Source organism: Eupeodes corollae, chromosome 2 (assembly GCF_945859685.1).
Source record: "Eupeodes corollae chromosome 2, idEupCoro1.1, whole genome shotgun sequence".
NCBI classification, from domain to species: Eukaryota; Metazoa; Arthropoda; class Insecta; order Diptera; family Syrphidae; genus Eupeodes; species Eupeodes corollae.
In genome coordinates, this window is record NC_079148.1 from 90,460,703 (window position 1) to 90,477,325 (window position 16,623).

The window sequence follows — 16,623 nt, forward strand, 5'->3', positions numbered from 1 at the left end:
ATCACCAACGATATTCAGTTTTTTAAGACCATTAAGTCGGTGCTTGATTCTAACGTCTTACCTTACTTAACTAGACCTCTTTAGTATATTAATCTGCTGACTTTAAGTGTTAATGTAAATTACATTTATTTACACAATAGTTATATACATTTTAAACTTTGGCTTAAACAGCAATAATTAATTTTTTTCCGCAAAATATAGTACTAAGTTCATGGCATTAGACGTTTTGCTGCGTTTGGGTTTCCCATAATTTTGCATACAGACCATTTTTCTTCAAAAGCTCGGCATGGGTTCCACGCTCACCAATTTGACCACGTTCGAGGACTAATATTTCATCGGCATCCTTAACTGTTGAAAGACGATGCGCAATGCATATACTTGTTCTACCATCCGTAGCTCTCGATAAGGCTTGGAGAATATTCTATAAAAAAATTAAAGAAGTCAGATTAAACGTTACCTTTTACAATTTTCACTTACGTATTCAGTTATGGAATCTAAACTGCTTGTTGCTTCGTCAAAAATAAGAATTGGAGAGTCTTTCAAAATCGCTCTGGCAATAGCGACTCTCTGCTTCTCACCGCCAGAAAGCTTTAAACCTCTTTCACCTACTTCTGTTTTATACTTATTCGGCCATCCGATAATTGATTCGTGTAAGTCTGCCATTCTTGCAGCTTTTTCAACATCTTCTTGTGTTTTCGAAAGGTCCCCATAGTTAATATTGTACAAAATTGTGTCGTGGAAAAGAACAGAGTCCTTAAGAACAGAGTCCCAAGACAATCAAAAAAACATATTTACTGAATTACTTTAAGATATTTACCTGTGGTACAACGGCAATACTTTTTCTCAAACTGTGTATGTCAACATCTCTAATATTTTGATTACCTATAATAACCTCTCCAGAATTTGGGTCAAAGAACCGATACAATAATCGCACCATTGATGACTTGCCAGATCCAGAACCACCCACAATAGCTACAGTCTTTCCAGCGGGAATGCTAAACGTTAGATCATTAAAGATTGGTTTTCCGGGCTCATATTCGAAATTAATGTTTCGAAATTCAATAGATGCATTATCACGACCGATTGCCAAATGAGGTGCATCGGATTTCGTTGAAACTGCACTATCAACATTCATTAATGTAAACATCGACTGCATGTCGAGTAAGGCCTGTCTAACTTCACGATAAACACTTCCCAAAAATCCCAGTGGAATAGACAGTTGAAATAACAAACCATTCACCATTACTAAATCACCCACTGTCATATTGCCCTGGGCTATTTCCTGAGCAGCTAACACCATAATAGCTGTAAGGGCTGTACTGAAAATTGCATTTTGGCCAAAGTTCAATACTGCTAAACTTGAGCTGGTCTTTAAACTGGCATCTTCGTATTTCTTTAGAACATTGTCATAGCGCTTTGTTTCGTAATTTTCATTATTAAAATACTTGACAGTTTCATAATTTATAAGAGAATCCACAGCTTTGTTCCCCGCTTCGTTTTCAGCCTGATTCATGTACACTCGAAATTGCGTTCTCCATTGTGTGATCGCTAACGTGAAGGCAGCATAAACTCCAACACAGCCCATTGATATACCTGCAAATGCTAGGCCGCACTAAATAAAGATTCATATTTTTGTCTTTCGCTTGGAATAAACATTGGAACAGTATGTTAGCATATTTGCTACAAATTCTCACCTTGAAGCCTAGAATACTTGATACCAGGGCCAGTTCAAAAATTGTAGGAACAATATTAAACACCATTGCTGTAAGAACGAAATTGATTCCTCTAGACCCACGATCTATGGTCTGCAAAAATAATCAATATAAACAAAACATTAATTGCAGTCGTTTCAAATGGCAGAATTGGTAACTTTTGAAAACCTGAATAGGACCCAAAATATTGGAACTTCAATAAAAATGGCCTATTACATGGTCAACAAAGTTATGTTTTCTTCTGCGACATAAACAAAACAGTACATTGATAAAGTGTACTCTAGCTTTATAATTTTTTATCACGTCGGATTTTCAAAAAATATTAGACGGTGTTTTTAAGGCTAGGATAAAACATAACATACATACATACATATGTACATAGTTCTCAAAAACAAATCGTTTGGTGATTGTATAAAGTAAAAATCCTTATCCTTTATAGATACAATTTAAATCATGTTGGCATTTCATTTAGTTTTCTGAAATTCTCATAAGTCATCTTCAAAAGCGTCGACTTATAGCCAGCGACTAGACATTAATCTTCAGGAACATCAAAATGCAGACTTTTTATTATTTTGGGAAACAGTATCCTATCCTCATCAAAAGATAAGTGAAAAAAAAATAATAAAACAGGAAACCAGCTTATTAACTGGAAAATTGATAGAACTCAGCAGAATTTTGGAAAATCGCCTGGGAATTAAATGGCAAGAGATTTGCTTTGCCCAAAAATCTGGATGCAACTGTACTACTATTAATACCATTTCGTTACCTCGATTCACAAGTTTTGGACTTTAAATTTACTTGAAGAAAATGATGGAAAGGATGCAAAAGCTGCAGGTAAGACCAGTATTCTAGTTGAGCTGAATAAATGTACACTTAAGGAACGCGTAGTTACACTTTTCGATAAATTTATTGAAGGAGATAACCCACAAAGAAGAATGAATGATAGAGACTTCGAGTTACCGTAGAATTTAAGGAAATGTTTTGAAAGAATTCCAAGCCGGCTTTAGATCAGTTCACTCAACTTGTATGGTCTAGGAATATCAGTCCAACTCGGTCGTGTGCTCGAAGAGTTGTACTAAGGAACTCGGTCGGCAGTGTGGAATGGTGCGGAACTATTTGACTATGTCGCAACAACAAAAACAACAAAAGGAGTGAAGCAGGGTTGTAACTTGAGCCCGACCTTGTTTTTGCTTTTTATCAAAGACCTCATTGATTAAATTCCTGATGGCGTCGGATGATATACATAGTTACATTTGCTTATTACCCAGAAACTCTGCAAATCGCCATTTACAGATTATACCACTACTGCAGTTTATGGAACTTAATTGTGAACACAGAAAAATGTCCAAAGTTATGGTTTTTAAAAAAGGTGGAGGTCGAAAGTCCTCAAATGAAAACTGGACGTAATAGTATTGACTGTATCAGTGAATATCAAAATCAAATGGGGTGGCGCAACAGTCCGCTGTGAACCAGGGCCTACTGACTTACAACTCTCAACCATTCCTGTGTGCGCGTACTGCTGTCAGGAATGGAAGGAACCTACAATTTAAGACCGAATCCGAACGGCTAATTTGAGAAAGCACTTTTTCATGACAAGAATTACTCTTGAAGAGATTTGTCAATTCCTCGCAAGAGGCAGTACCCGCGAAAATTATTTTTCTAAATTAAGGTGGGATTGAACCCAAGACCCCTTGCATGACAGTCCAACGCACTTACCATCATGCCACGGGTACTACTATCAGTGAATATACCTTGGCATAATCTTTTCAAGAAGTTTGTCCATGGAAAAATAATTTAAAGAAAAACTGCAAAAGCTAAAAACTGTCATTAATTACTCGTGGAAAAGATGATTTATAAACTAAAAAATTGCACATAGCTGCAAATTCAAACTGTTTAAAGTAGTTGCTGAAAGTAAACTTCTGTATGGATGTCAAGTTTGGGGTTTTAATAACCATAACAATGTAGAAAATCCCTTTACACACGGTAAGAAAATATTTCGCTATCTACTCTTTTCATGAAAACATTGGAACTGCAATCTGACTATCTACCAGGAGGTAGATTTTCAGTGAGTTTTTTATTTGAGGTATCCCTAAACCATAAACTAAAGCGCAGCGATGAAATGAGCAGAGGGAAAACGTTTAAACTTGGAAATTTACTTTTCTGGCCTTACATTTTGCAAATTCAGAAATGAGATCATCAAAGTCTAAAGAATTTATTAATTTTTTTTCAATGGACATTATAGATAAGCCTACCAATCTCTCCTAAGATAATTTGTACTAATTTTAAGTTAAGAAAAACTAAAAAATAAATGTAAAATTAAAACATTGTATTCCCTTATTCTGCATTGTTTTTTGCCTCTAGATTTCCTATTTCTATAAGAGCTTCATACAACTGCGGTCAAAATAATAGCAGTAAAATGGGAAAATGAAAAAATTGAACCTAATAAATACCTAATGATTTTTAATCGTTATAAATATTTATATTTATATTTATTAAGCGACATTAATTTTAATCCAGGTTATGACAAGAAAAGTTTGGATTTTATCAAATAAATAAAAATAAAAAAAATTTTACCTTCAAGGTAAAGATTTGCTCCGGTTAAAAAAATTGCAGTATTCACAAAAATTAAGGAAATTAACAAAATGTTGATAAAAATTTCAAGAAAATGTATTAGTATTTGGTTGTAGACCCCTTATTGCTTATAACGGCTTCACATCGTCGCTTCATAGAATCAACCAAAGCCTGACATCTCTCCAATGGGATACTTTTCCATGAAGTCTCAACTGTTATCCAAAGCTGATTATTGTTGGTCGGTTTGGATGCTGCAACCATTTTTTTAACATCTGCCCAAAGGTTCTCTATTTGGTTGAGGTCAGGTGATTGGGGAGGCCAATCTAAAACAGAAATATAATTGACCCGAAACCACTCATTAGCTTTTTTGCTGGTGTGCTTCGGGTCATTGTCTTGTTGAAAGACCCATCTGATTGGCATTTCCTCCTCTGCGTAAGGCAGCATGGTTCCCTGAAGAATGTCAACGTAAACATGCTGATCCATCACACCATTTATTCGGTATATGGGACCTACACCGTGGTATGAGAAGGAACCCCATACCATAATGCTAGAGCCACCATGTTTAACGGTTTTACGCATATACCTAGGCACGTCTTCAGCATTTGGTGGGCGTCGCACTTATTCACGAGAACCAGGGCTGCCATAAAAAACGATTTTGCTTTCATCCGTCCATAAGATATTTCGCCAATCCTGAAGGGGCCTATGAACATGGGTCTTGGGAAACTGAATTCTTTTGGCAATGTGTTTTTTTGTCAAAAGTAGAACTTTTCTGGGGCTTCTTGCGTTGAGATTATTTCTTCTAAATGTTTCTACACTTGCATTCAAATTTAATTCTTTTGTTATCTCAGTAGCAGGCAAGTGGGGTAAGGCTTTCGAGCATTTTACAATTCTCCTTACCGATTTCGGAGATAAAACTTTTTTCCTGCCGCTGGTTTCAGGTTTTTCTTTATAATTTTTTGCATTCGAAATCATTTTTGCCGAGATTTGAAGAGAGTTTTGGATTTCCGTATAAGTTTTTCCTTCAGACAGAAGTTGGCGAATGATTCGGCGTTTCTCCGGAGTGCAGTGTTTACTACGGCCCATACTGTAAGTGTATCTGAGTATAAATATGATAATACAATGAAGCATTGAAAGCTTACCGTGAAACTTGAGATAATTATAATTTAAATGTGCACAGGATCAAAAAACAATATACAAATACCATAAGTTTGCTAAAACTGCTATTATTTTCACCGCTAAGATATACACTTTAAGAGCATTCGAGTAACATTTGGAAAAAACCCGTTATGTCATGGAATTTTTTTTCCAGAAATGGAAGACAAAATATTCTAGTACCAAAAAAGTAGTTAAAGAATGTAATTAATTGTTCATATATTGCATTGTACTAGAATATATTACTAGGGAGGTTACACTGATATTATTTTGACTGGCACTTAGTTCTAAATTTGTTTTTAAACAACCTGCTCTCCCATCTAGTCTTAGAAAGAGGGTTCAAACTAAGACTTTAATTTTTTTTTCCTATAAATATTCCACCTCGTCGGTCGTGGAACGTGAAAAAAGTAATACAAACATTGAATTGTATCGAAAAATTTAATTGCATATAATGAGCACCGAGCAGCGTCACTTTTATTAAAAACTGATAGCTATTTATTTAATCTTAATTAACCAACAAAGCGAAAAAACAAATGAAATAATCTGTATTCTGCACCAGAATAGATATACATTAAAAGTATCCTTTATAACAGTCATTAACTTTCAAAAAAAAAACTGGCCGCGCAAGAACGGCCTCTTTAATTTTTACACTCTATGCTCCTTTTTTATTCTATTAAAAATTTCTTTTCCTGTTAGCAGGCACTAAACTGTGCAATAAGAAAACCTGCACGTTCTAGCTGATGTGATTTAATATGAATAATTATTTTGCGTTGTCATAATCTCTATGTTAATTTTGGGACTCAGTGTGCATGAAATAAATCTTGCACATATGACATGAGGTGGCTTGGAACTTTTTCATGTTGAGATTGTTTCTTTTTTTTCTCTTGTGTAAGTGGTTTTTAAGCTATCCAAGATAATAAAAGCTTTTACAGAGAGTGGCCAAGTTACAGCGGATAGTTGTAATCTGAATTTTACTTCAAACTTTGACAACATATCGAATTGTAAAGCCATTGGGCAGGTTCAGATAACACAAGGGACTTCATTTGCAGTCAACTTCATTCTTTGAATGTTAATTTTGACCAAGGCAACTATTTAGTTTTCCAAGTGTGATGAGTTTCAAATTTAGAACTTTACTTCACAAAACTCTGCATTAAGTTCATAGTACAAATATTAACAAAAACATTATTGACTATAAAACATTAATGGCAAGCTTCAACTCCATCATGATTTGTATTTTGTATCGTAAAGAAATATTACTATTTCTTTTCCAAATTGACAAGGAACCTTTGTACAAAGAAACATTAAATAAAGCCCAACAAAGTTCAGCTATCAGTTGAAGGAAAAGACATAATAAACTGTCTTTTTGACAGAAGTAGACTTGACTTGATAGTAAGGGAGATTTTTCTTGACTAACTTTCCAGTCAACTTTCCAATAAAGTTGCCTTAATTAGAAGGCAAATTTTTGGCAGTTGGACAATCAGATACTAGAAACTTGTCTTACTTTGAAGTGAAGCTGCGTATTCTTTACGAAGAAATATCAACAATTTAGGAGAAGTGTAGATCCGAATATGTGCAGGAGGCTTCCAAAATGATTCGTTCAAAACTACGTAACTGCCTTTGATAAAAAAAATGTGTGTAGTGAAGATAAAAAAAGCAATAGCACTTACTTTCGACAGAGCTCCAGTCTGTTTACTCAAATGAAATCCTAAATCCAAATTATGCAGATGGAGGAAAACGTTTGTTGCAATTTTTCTTATGGAATGATGCGCCACCTTAGCAAACACTGCATTTCTTAGTTCATTAAAACCTGCAGCTCCAGCCCTAGCTGCGCCATCTAAATACAACAAAAATTAAACTAATCAGCAAAATGAGCAAGAAACTCTATTCTTGAAGACAATTTACATCCAATAAGCATTGCTGTGCTCACTGATAGAATAGTTTCGGGAGCCGAGTCCATATTAAGCATTCCAAGAGCATCAATAGCACCCTTGAAAAAGAACGGCACGCATACATTTATGATTTTTGATCCAGCAAGTAAGCCCACAGATATTGCTACTCTAAAAAGATAATAACAAATTATTTCCATAACAACAATAAGCAAACATTTTAAAGCAAACCTTTGTCTAACTAGAGCATCATCTTTTGGCCAAATGTATGCCATCATTGCTTTCAACATATCCGACGAAGTAACTGGAGGTGCATCGATTTTTCCAAGGGATTCCTGGCCTACAGCGGATAGTCCTACGTGGAAACAGTATCTTATATGCTGCCAAGGACCTGTGGGGATTTACTAGTTGAAAGTAATATCCCTACGGGACCAAACAACAAGCAAAAATAATAATCTAGCACAATAAAATTAGTGTTAAATGAAAACAATATAATAAAATCAGCAAAATATTCAAAATAAATAAAAAACTACGGAAAACAAGAAAAATTCATATTTGGATGGCATGAAAAATTATTAGTTTTACATTCGATGAAAATTTACATGAATACAAGAATGATTAACGAGCCTCTTTATAACTTACGACCTTAGCACTATCATTTTATCGAATGCTGTAAAATTTGAAATTACGCAATTAATCTGAATGGATAATTATGTTACCTGCTTTGGGGCGTTTCTTCTCAAATATTCCTCCCAAAACTGGGTTTTGTAAGATAGGTGAGCATGTTTTGGCTTTCTTCCTTTCATCTTGAGGTGTACCAGCTACACTTGTAGAATAGGGCTGTAAAAAATAACAAGTTATAATTTTAGTAAAACAAAAATGGTATCACTGATTAACATGGATATAGAAATTGAAAGCCAGAATTGAAGAACCGAACTATTCAGATAACCTCAACCTAGAACTTTCGTCGAACGTTATCAATAACCCTTATTCATATGTACATAAATTGACACGACTTTGTTGTTGACAATGAGCAACTTAGCAAGCCAAATTGCTATCTAAGCCTGATGATCAGGTGTACCTTTTTATTTACTGGGCTAAGCAACTACACTATGAGAAGCACAGAAGATGTTGCACACATGTCCTTCAAACGGATTTACCACTTATTTACATACATCTGGAACTGCACATTAGTGAAGGAAAAACTAAGTACGAACATGGTTGCATCGGTTACGGGGAATAAATTCAAGTAAATTCTCTGTTGGAACAGAAATTAGCAGGTGCTGAGTTTTTTCTGCGAAACACAATAATCAAATATATTTGGGATTTGACTTTCAATCAACGTTTTTGTCTGGCATTTCGAAGAGTAAAGGGAACGGCTATTTGTCTTATAGCAACAATCTCTTTTGAACGCAAACCGGACGATAATAGCCAAGATAAACAGAATAGGGCCAAAATGGCTTCCTTGAAGAACACCAGATTAAGCAACAAAAGCTTCTGAAAGACAACTGCTAAATTTCACTAAGAAGGATCTACATATTTTCAAGGCAAGACTTAATCGAAGCTAGGGGAATTGGTGGAACACTAAGATTAAAGTTTAAATAAAATAATTTGGCTTAATTTTGTAAAAGCTTTAGAAAAATTCGTGTATACAACAAGAAAAAGGAAAAGAAATTTGTAGCCTGCTGTTTATCTAATCTAAAAGAATATATAGCCTAAAGTAGTCAATCAAGATTTCTCGAATCAAAAAATTGTTAGAATTGCTTTGATTTTTAATATTTAGAAAGCTCTTGGAAATGTTCTTCTTATTCGAGGGAAAAGTCCTAGGCCTAATCGATGCGTTGAATGGCGAGTTTTTCCAAAAAATGGGAACTTTTTAGGTGAGTTTTAAATACTTTTTAAAAATTATCCTCGAAATATGCAACTATTATCTTAAACGTAGCGGATAGCAAAGCTACATATGTGTTTCTTATATTAGCATTGATTTGCAGAAATAATAAAGACATTAGTTTTCAAGGGGAAGCTAAATAAAACATGTACATATACAGCCTTCGGTCTGACGAAACGGCTGTTTTACAGCAGTCGGGTTGACCCTAGAGTGAAGCTAATTTTCTACATGGCATTCATACTCCCGATGATCGTTTATGAGTGTCCTGTATGGTTCAACGTAGCTCCTTTCCAGATGGAGAAGTTTCGGGTATTCGAGCGAAGGTGTTTACGACGCTGTACCGGCTTACATCGAACAGTCGAATCTTCTTATGTACATTACTATTCAAACGATGTCCTTATTCAACGATTCCTTGAATAAACAGAATCGACAATTTCATGATAAAACTGGTTTGAGGTCACATTGCGAGAGCTATGTATTCGAACAACAATTTACTTTTCAGAGCGTTCTATCCGAACAACGAGTATTTTGAAAGTGCAAGCTTAAGCGGCTTCATTCTACAGAAGTATTCATCTTTTTAAATATATGCGGCAGTCCGCCAGTCTACTACGTCAGACGAAGAACCGTGGGTGGCCACTCCTTTAAAAGCGGGACGTCATTGATAGGGTGAAGCAGGAGAACCAGTTTTGGTGGCTTCAATCTGAACTTGATAATGGGTAGTCGGGCTGCGGTTTTAAGCCTTGGCCGACTGACATACCTGTTTTATAGTTAAGGAATCAGTTTTAAGTAGTTTAGGCATAGTTATAGAAAAAAAACGAATGAAAATACCAAACATCAAAACAAATAATTAGATTTGCCGCTGGTGGTGGTTCTAGTTTTAAGTAGTTTATAGCTAGGATAGGAAGTTATTTTAAGGACCTAATTTTATGTAGGTAGTACGCGGGTCGTTTAAAAAGTCCGCGCAAAGTCAGACAGATGGCACTACTGGTACATATCGAGGTTATTTACAGTTAGCAGCATGTCTTTAAAGAATACACACCAAGTTTTAGCCATGTCGGTCTATTGGTTTGTGTTTGACATACGTTTGAATTGAGGAAGTAAAAAAAAATGAACGAAAAAGAATTTCGTGTGTTGATTAAACATTACTTTATGAAAGGCAAAACTCATCAAAACAAACAGAAGCTTAACCTTCGGAAGGCAAGGCTTTTTTGCCTTCGTGAATTGAATCTGCAGTTGTTCATCGTTCCACCACCCTTTATAAAAAAAAGAATATTGAAAATGAAAATTAATTATTATTATTTATTAGGGATCGAGTATTTACATTAAAAGAAACTGTTAAAAGTATTCTTTTGAAGTTTAATAAAAAGTAGTGGGGTGATGGTGGCCTATTGGACCGTTTGAAAACCTAGCTGAAAGATAAACGTCCACGACTGGCCCACAAAAAAGTTATTTTCGATCACGACAAAGCACCAGCTCATACCTCAGCAGTTGCGACCTCAAAACTATTGGAATTAAGATTCCAAATCGTTCCACATACCCCCTATTCAACAGACTATTATTTGTTCTCCAATATGAAGAAATGGCTGGCGGGAAAAAAAATCCATTCAAACGAGGAGGTGATTGCAGAAACCAATGGCTACTTTACAGATTTGGACAAATCCTATTATTCGGAAGTAATCAACAAACTAAAGCAGTGTTGGACGAAGTGTATAAGTCTGAAAGGAGACTACGTTGAAAAATAAAAAAGGTTTATCCAAAAAAATTGAGCAGTTCTTGTTTTCACACGGACTTTTCAAACCACCCTCGTATTTAAGTAAATTAAAAAAGATAATGGGCAGGTTCAGGCGACGTAAGGGACTTCATTTGCAGTCAACTACATTTACACAGAACAGTAAATGGAATTATGCACAAAATAAATAAATAAATGAGGAGAGTCATAAGCTGGCATACGCCGTGAATAGCCATGTGTTAATTCTTCATAAGCAATTGTGACTTTTTTCTTGAAGAGGTTAAATTCATTTTCCACTCAAGTTTTTTACCACCTGATATAAGTGCCCTATTAATTGTTCTCTAGAAAGAACCAAAACCAAATTTGGTCATTAAATAATAATTGAAATGGACGGGTGATTCCCCCTCTCCCCTGCCAAAACCGGTTTGATTGCCTAGAGTCCGAGGTTGTCTTAAACCGGGGAAAAAAACACAAAACAAAGCATCCCTTGTCTACCTGCCAAATAAAACGACTATAACGTCCCTAGATACATCGTCATTTCTGGACTAGAGAAAGATGAAAAAGAACCCAACAACTTCCGTAGACTTTTTACATAAAATCCAATAAGAATAAACCGAGGACTTGAACATATTTCCTCGAACATATTGGAGGTTAAGTCAATGAGGTCTGGTGATTTGTGACAGCCCACAAGTTTATTAAATCCAAGGTCGTAGACTCAATATCAGTCAAAGTGACAAATCACATTAGTCTCAATTCAGTGAGAGGCAGAATTTATTCAAGGCTCATAGTTCACATTATCGAACAAGAGCTAATGGAAGAACTTAAAAAGTTAAAAGTAATTGAAGTTCGAAAAATTATGAAAAGAGAAGGTGACTCATCGCTCCCAACCGGTGCTACAATCCTCGCGTTTGATCTGATTCGTTGTCTACACGAAGTTAAAATTGGATGGCTTAATTGCAAGGTTGAAGAGTATATACAAAACCCAATGCGTTGGGTCAACTGCCAAAAACTGGGCCACACCAAAGATCGTTGTACAAATACATCAAACTGTAAGAATTACTGTCTTCCACCACACATTTTATGCATTAACTGCAACAAAGAAAGCCACACATCATACGACCTCTCTTGCCCCGACTTTCTAAGGTACAAATCAGTCAAAAAAATTAAAGCCGATCGTCGCTGTACTGTACGCGATGCTTGGCAAATCTATAATGACAACCCAAGCATAGACACACCATATCGCCAACTCTTTTCAACACAAGAAACACGTTCTCAGCCCCACTTCATCAATGGAAGGTTAGTCCAAACGGTGAAAGGATCATCTTACAATCATAATACGGACCCATGAAAGAAAAATAAGAAGAAAAACCAACTATACGTTTTAAAGAAGCTCAGGCTAACTGGGATACTTTTGTCACTCTTTGTGTCAATCCAAACTAATTTCTAAAAACATCAACCAGAAGCAGCCAAAATCAAAAGAATTCTAAGAGAATCGGCAGCCGACAACAAAATCAAATGCAGACAAAACTTACAAAAATCCAATATGGTTTAATAAGGAAATTGCTGATCTAGTAAAAGCTAAGAATTTAGCCTAGAAAAACGTCCGTATATATCCTACAACTCCAAATTGCTTAGCCTATCGGAAAGCAAGTGCCAAGGTCAAATACGAATCCATCAAAGCAAAAAGATTATTTTGGGAAAGATTCGTCAATAACATGATCCAGCTTTGCACTCAAAAAAATCCTTAAGATCCTCAATCTCTTTTCAACAATTTAATTATATTTTCCTTAATAAATCTCTAGAAAATTATTCTGATTTAATCGCAAGTACGTTCTCCAAAACATGGGGAAAGCATAGCGAAAATAACACTTTTCCAAGTAATGTTATTGCTGAGAAAGTTGCTTTTAACCTGAGTGACCTTCCTCCTCAACATAATGCCTGCCAAGAACTTACGGAAGATATCTCAAGAACCGAATTCGACACGACTTTACAAATGCTCAAAGGTAACACCCCTGCGAGAAGACAAAATAAGTTTCAACATGGTAAAATCAGCAGCGGATAGTCTTAAGAATCGAATTTGTACATTACACAATAACGTCCTTCGGACTGGTATCTTTCTTCACGATTCAACTTTTAAAGCTTATTCTCTCATTTTTATCTGGAAGAACCTTCAGTGTTAACATCAAACAATTCGAAGCTTGAGAACGGTATTCTGCAAGGATCTCCTTTATCTGTATACCTTTACAATGCATACATAGATGTCCTTATAAAAATGGATTTAGAAAAAATAATATACAGCGAATAAAGTCAGACACGTGTCGTGATGGTTGGACTGTCATGCCAGAGGTTTCCTTCATCATCATCTCTATTAACGGTGCACATTTTCAAATTGAAGACATGGACATGCACTTTGCTCACGAAATTCCCAAAATCATGTTATCAGCCGTCTTGGCGATGGTCCTTTTCGTAGCTACGATTGCACCCCTTTGTACTTTTTTGTAGGGATCCGTGAAGGAGCAACGTTATGTCATTAGTATGAAAACGACTCATGCTCATGTCGTGATGTCAATATCATCCGAGCAGTCCTTGAACTACAGCCAGACACTATATGAAAGTTATTGGAAAGTTTAGATTATGGAATGTGCTTCCCTTGCACGACGCAAGGTTTGGTATGTCCCAAAATATATTTGAAAAAAATAAGTTTGTTTATTTTGTTACATATTTATTAAGAAACTTGTATTTTGTATAAAAATATTTACATTTTTTTAAAGTTAAAAACTCAAAATAGCAAAAGGCACAAGAATGAATACAGAAAAATATAAAATATATTTATTAAATCTTTAAAATTCTTATTACTGCTCATACCAACATAACCTTGTCGTTAAAATGGGAAAAATTATACAAATTTATCTAAATATTTCTGTAAATAAGAAATGCTGTGTTTCAAGAACACAACAGACGCTTGACCACTGCTAGAGAGTTCTTTTAATTTGACTAAACTATCTACAAAGCTTTGATACTCCTTAATCTTGAACAAACACAATAGCCTCGCTTCGTCCTCAACTGATTGTTCAAAAACTACACTCGATCCAAAGGCAGTTTGATTGAGAACATTCGGGAAGTGAGATGGCTCTTTGAAAATCAAATAGAGCACAACTTGCAGGTTATGCGATAGACCGTCAGTGGCATGTATGAACATTTGGTCGTTCAAATTATGCTCGCGTATGAACTTAAACTTGTTACTGTGAAAGAACACTCCTTTGAATTTGGCCTCGGTCTTAATTAACGCTTCTATGTCAACCAGTGTTATTTCGAAATAATCATTCGAGTTATCATCCAACGAGAAGCCGTATTCGGTGAATAGTTTGAGATTAGTCAAATTTCCATAACTTATGAATATTTGCTCGTAGGGTTGGTAGGAGTTTTTCGTGATTAGTTGGTAATGCAAGTGATTGTCTTCCTTTTCGATCAGAGGCTCAGTGAGAGCAGCATCAGAATGGTTGAACAAATCTAAGAACGGAGCAAGTGCCATATCTGGTTTATCGCATAGGATCTTCTTAACCCAAGCCCTCGAAGCATCCTTTACCAATGGCTGGATTTCATAGTCATTAACGAATACGCTGCGGGAATTCACAGCGAAATATGCCCATTTAAAATCTTTCAAAGTAAAGACTTCTTTGAAGTATTGAAGTCCACAGCAAGGACAAAGCTTGCTTCCAAGGGCGGTTTGCATTGCTGTGTAGGACTCACGAATTTTTCTGTTCTGATCAACAGATTGGAGTAAGACAATTTCTGGGAGGAAATAAAGTTCATCGCTCTGACAAAAATACGGAGTCGAAAACGAAGAAGGTATCGACTCGATGTACTGTCGGAACTGGGAATCGTTTGAGTGCTTTTGAAACAAAACGTAGAGTGCGAGCAGGCTTTGGAAATAAACTTTTGTATCAAAGTTTGCCAAATCCTCTGTTAGATCCCGAAAGTCCTGGTCGTTTTCAAGGGTAGCGATGGTGATCATTGCTTCAAGGGGTAGTCTTATAATGGGATCTTCTTCGAGAATGGTCATTTTAGAGCAAAGTCCTCTTCCGGTTGTGGAAAAGTTAAGGCAAGTGAGCTTCTTCTCATTTTTCCAACCAAATTGTCTCATGTAATGGTACAATGAGATGGCAGAATCACATTTCTCTGCAACTATGTTCTGATTACGTTTTTTGATGCTTCGTAAGCGTTTTGTTCTTCCCATGATTTGAATTGGTTTTGATTGCGTATTGATTCAAGTGAGGTAGGTAAATGGTTTTTTATGTAACAAGAGCGCTCTCTCCTCGGGTTTTTATGTTTTGATGGTGTCCTTACAATTAACAGGTGCTCAGGACTGCAATAGAGGCAAGAAAATGTGTTTTTGATAGTAAGAAAGGGTATTTTCCAAAAATTAAAGTTTATTTTTATTTTTTATCAAAACATGCGAGGAGAGAGCACGTCGGAATGAGTAACTTTGTGGCACATACCAAATATTGAATCCTCGGGGAACATGTGTAGAGTTTAAAATATTTATCACCGAATCCTAATTTAACACTTGTTTTAAATTTGTTGGAAAATAAAATTTTATTTCGTCCGCAAAAATTCACGAGATGAAAGATGCGTGCCATTTTTTTTCTTATTTTGACGTTTCATATGTCATGTGTATGTCAATTATCAAACTTCAAAAAACCAAAGGCTACCAAAGCACTGCCAGCTGTTAAAATATAAAGTGTGTTCCACGGAATATAAAATAATGGCGGATAGAGGTAACTATTTGGTCAGTTTACAATTATATGATTTTTGAGAATTTTCTTACACGGTTTGACAGGAACAAGAAAATTAAATATGAACACAATTCACTATTTATTCTTATTTAGCAACAATAGAAACTTTCCATTTAATTACATACTTTTTCAACTGTGCGATAGGGAATTTTTGAGAAATCGAATCATTAAAGTCTGTTCTCAGATTTCTGTCAGCAAAAGCAGAGAGAAAAAAACTAATCGAGAGAGCCAAATTTCCTCGTCTCCGTCCCTTTGAAACCTATTACTCTCATTTTTTATAGCGTGTTGAATTCGTATCGGTGTATACATGTTTTCACCTCGAAGAGCAGAGAGAATCGAGACATTTGATATTTCTTTCTCTCTCTGGTTTTCACAAATTAATTCTAGCAAACAATTTTCGTTTGTCAATAAATTACGGTAAACGTTAAAACGGTAGATTGTGGTGAATTTGTTTTTCTTTTCTCTTTCTTTGAGTTACAGATAGATGGCATTAACAACCAAAACCAGAAAAGATGTGTTCAGAAAGAGTGTATAGCAAGGTTAAGGTTTTTTAGACTAGACTTTATTTGTTATGAACATGTACATGTTTTTTATAAATGTATGTTATGTTTATTTCAATAGTAATACCTTAACTAATAACTTAACTGCTGTTTTATCAAAAATATACTGCATTGAATTATTTTACATCGAATTAATTATAATAGGTGGAAATATTAAAGGTCTACAGTTTAGCAGGAATATTTATATAAAATATTCGTATCTTCTGTAATTGCGGTATAAATCGATATTTTCTGGAACTTAGTGTTAACGTAACATTTATTTGTCATGAATTAGTCTTTCAGCTGTTTTATACACCAAAAAAATTAATTATGAAATTTGGCTGCGATAA

General features: G+C 35.3%; 2 protein-coding genes across 3 annotated transcripts; both read right to left on the reverse strand.

Moving 5' to 3' along the window:
• Window positions 1-101: 101 nt before the first annotated feature.
• LOC129945450 (iron-sulfur clusters transporter ABCB7, mitochondrial) lies at window positions 102-15,602 on the reverse strand. 2 transcript variants are annotated; one of them, XM_056055213.1, is made up of 9 exons: window positions 15,438-15,602; window positions 8,041-8,161; window positions 7,553-7,676; window positions 7,338-7,492; window positions 7,103-7,269; window positions 1,695-1,805; window positions 818-1,612; window positions 478-753; window positions 102-421 (listed from the first exon to the last, which is right to left on the reverse strand). In XM_056055213.1, exons 1-9 carry the CDS (start codon window positions 15,576-15,578, stop codon window positions 218-220), a joined length of 2,094 nt encoding a protein of 697 aa, XP_055911188.1. In that variant the 5' UTR covers window positions 15,579-15,602; the 3' UTR covers window positions 102-217. The 2 variants fall into 2 exon arrangements, with proteins under 2 accessions (XP_055911188.1, XP_055911187.1); XM_056055212.1 differs by having other exon boundaries at window positions 7,553-7,712.
• On the reverse strand, window positions 13,647-15,579 carry LOC129945451 (SET domain-containing protein 4). The gene is made up of 2 exons (XM_056055214.1): window positions 15,438-15,579; window positions 13,647-15,304 (listed from the first exon to the last, which is right to left on the reverse strand). The coding sequence occupies exon 2, from the start codon at window positions 15,173-15,175 to the stop codon at window positions 13,835-13,837; it is 1,341 nt and encodes a 446-aa protein (XP_055911189.1). The 5' UTR covers window positions 15,176-15,304; window positions 15,438-15,579; the 3' UTR covers window positions 13,647-13,834.
• Window positions 15,603-16,623: the final 1,021 nt, after the last annotated feature.

Coding starts and splice junctions, on each gene's coding strand:
- LOC129945451 (XM_056055214.1), bottom strand. CDS start 15,175: ATGGGAAGAACAAAACGCTTACGAAGCATCAAAAAACGTAATCAGAAC.
- LOC129945450 (XM_056055212.1), bottom strand. CDS start 15,578: ATGGCACGCATCTTTCATCTCGTGAATTTTTGCGGACGAAATAAAATT. Junction 7,493..7,552: donor GATGCTCTAGTTAGACAAAG/GTTTGCTTTAAA, acceptor TTATCTTTTTAG/AGTAGCAATATCTGTGGGCT. Junction 422..477: donor TAGATTCCATAACTGAATAC/GTAAGTGAAAAT, acceptor ATTTTTTTATAG/AATATTCTCCAAGCCTTATC.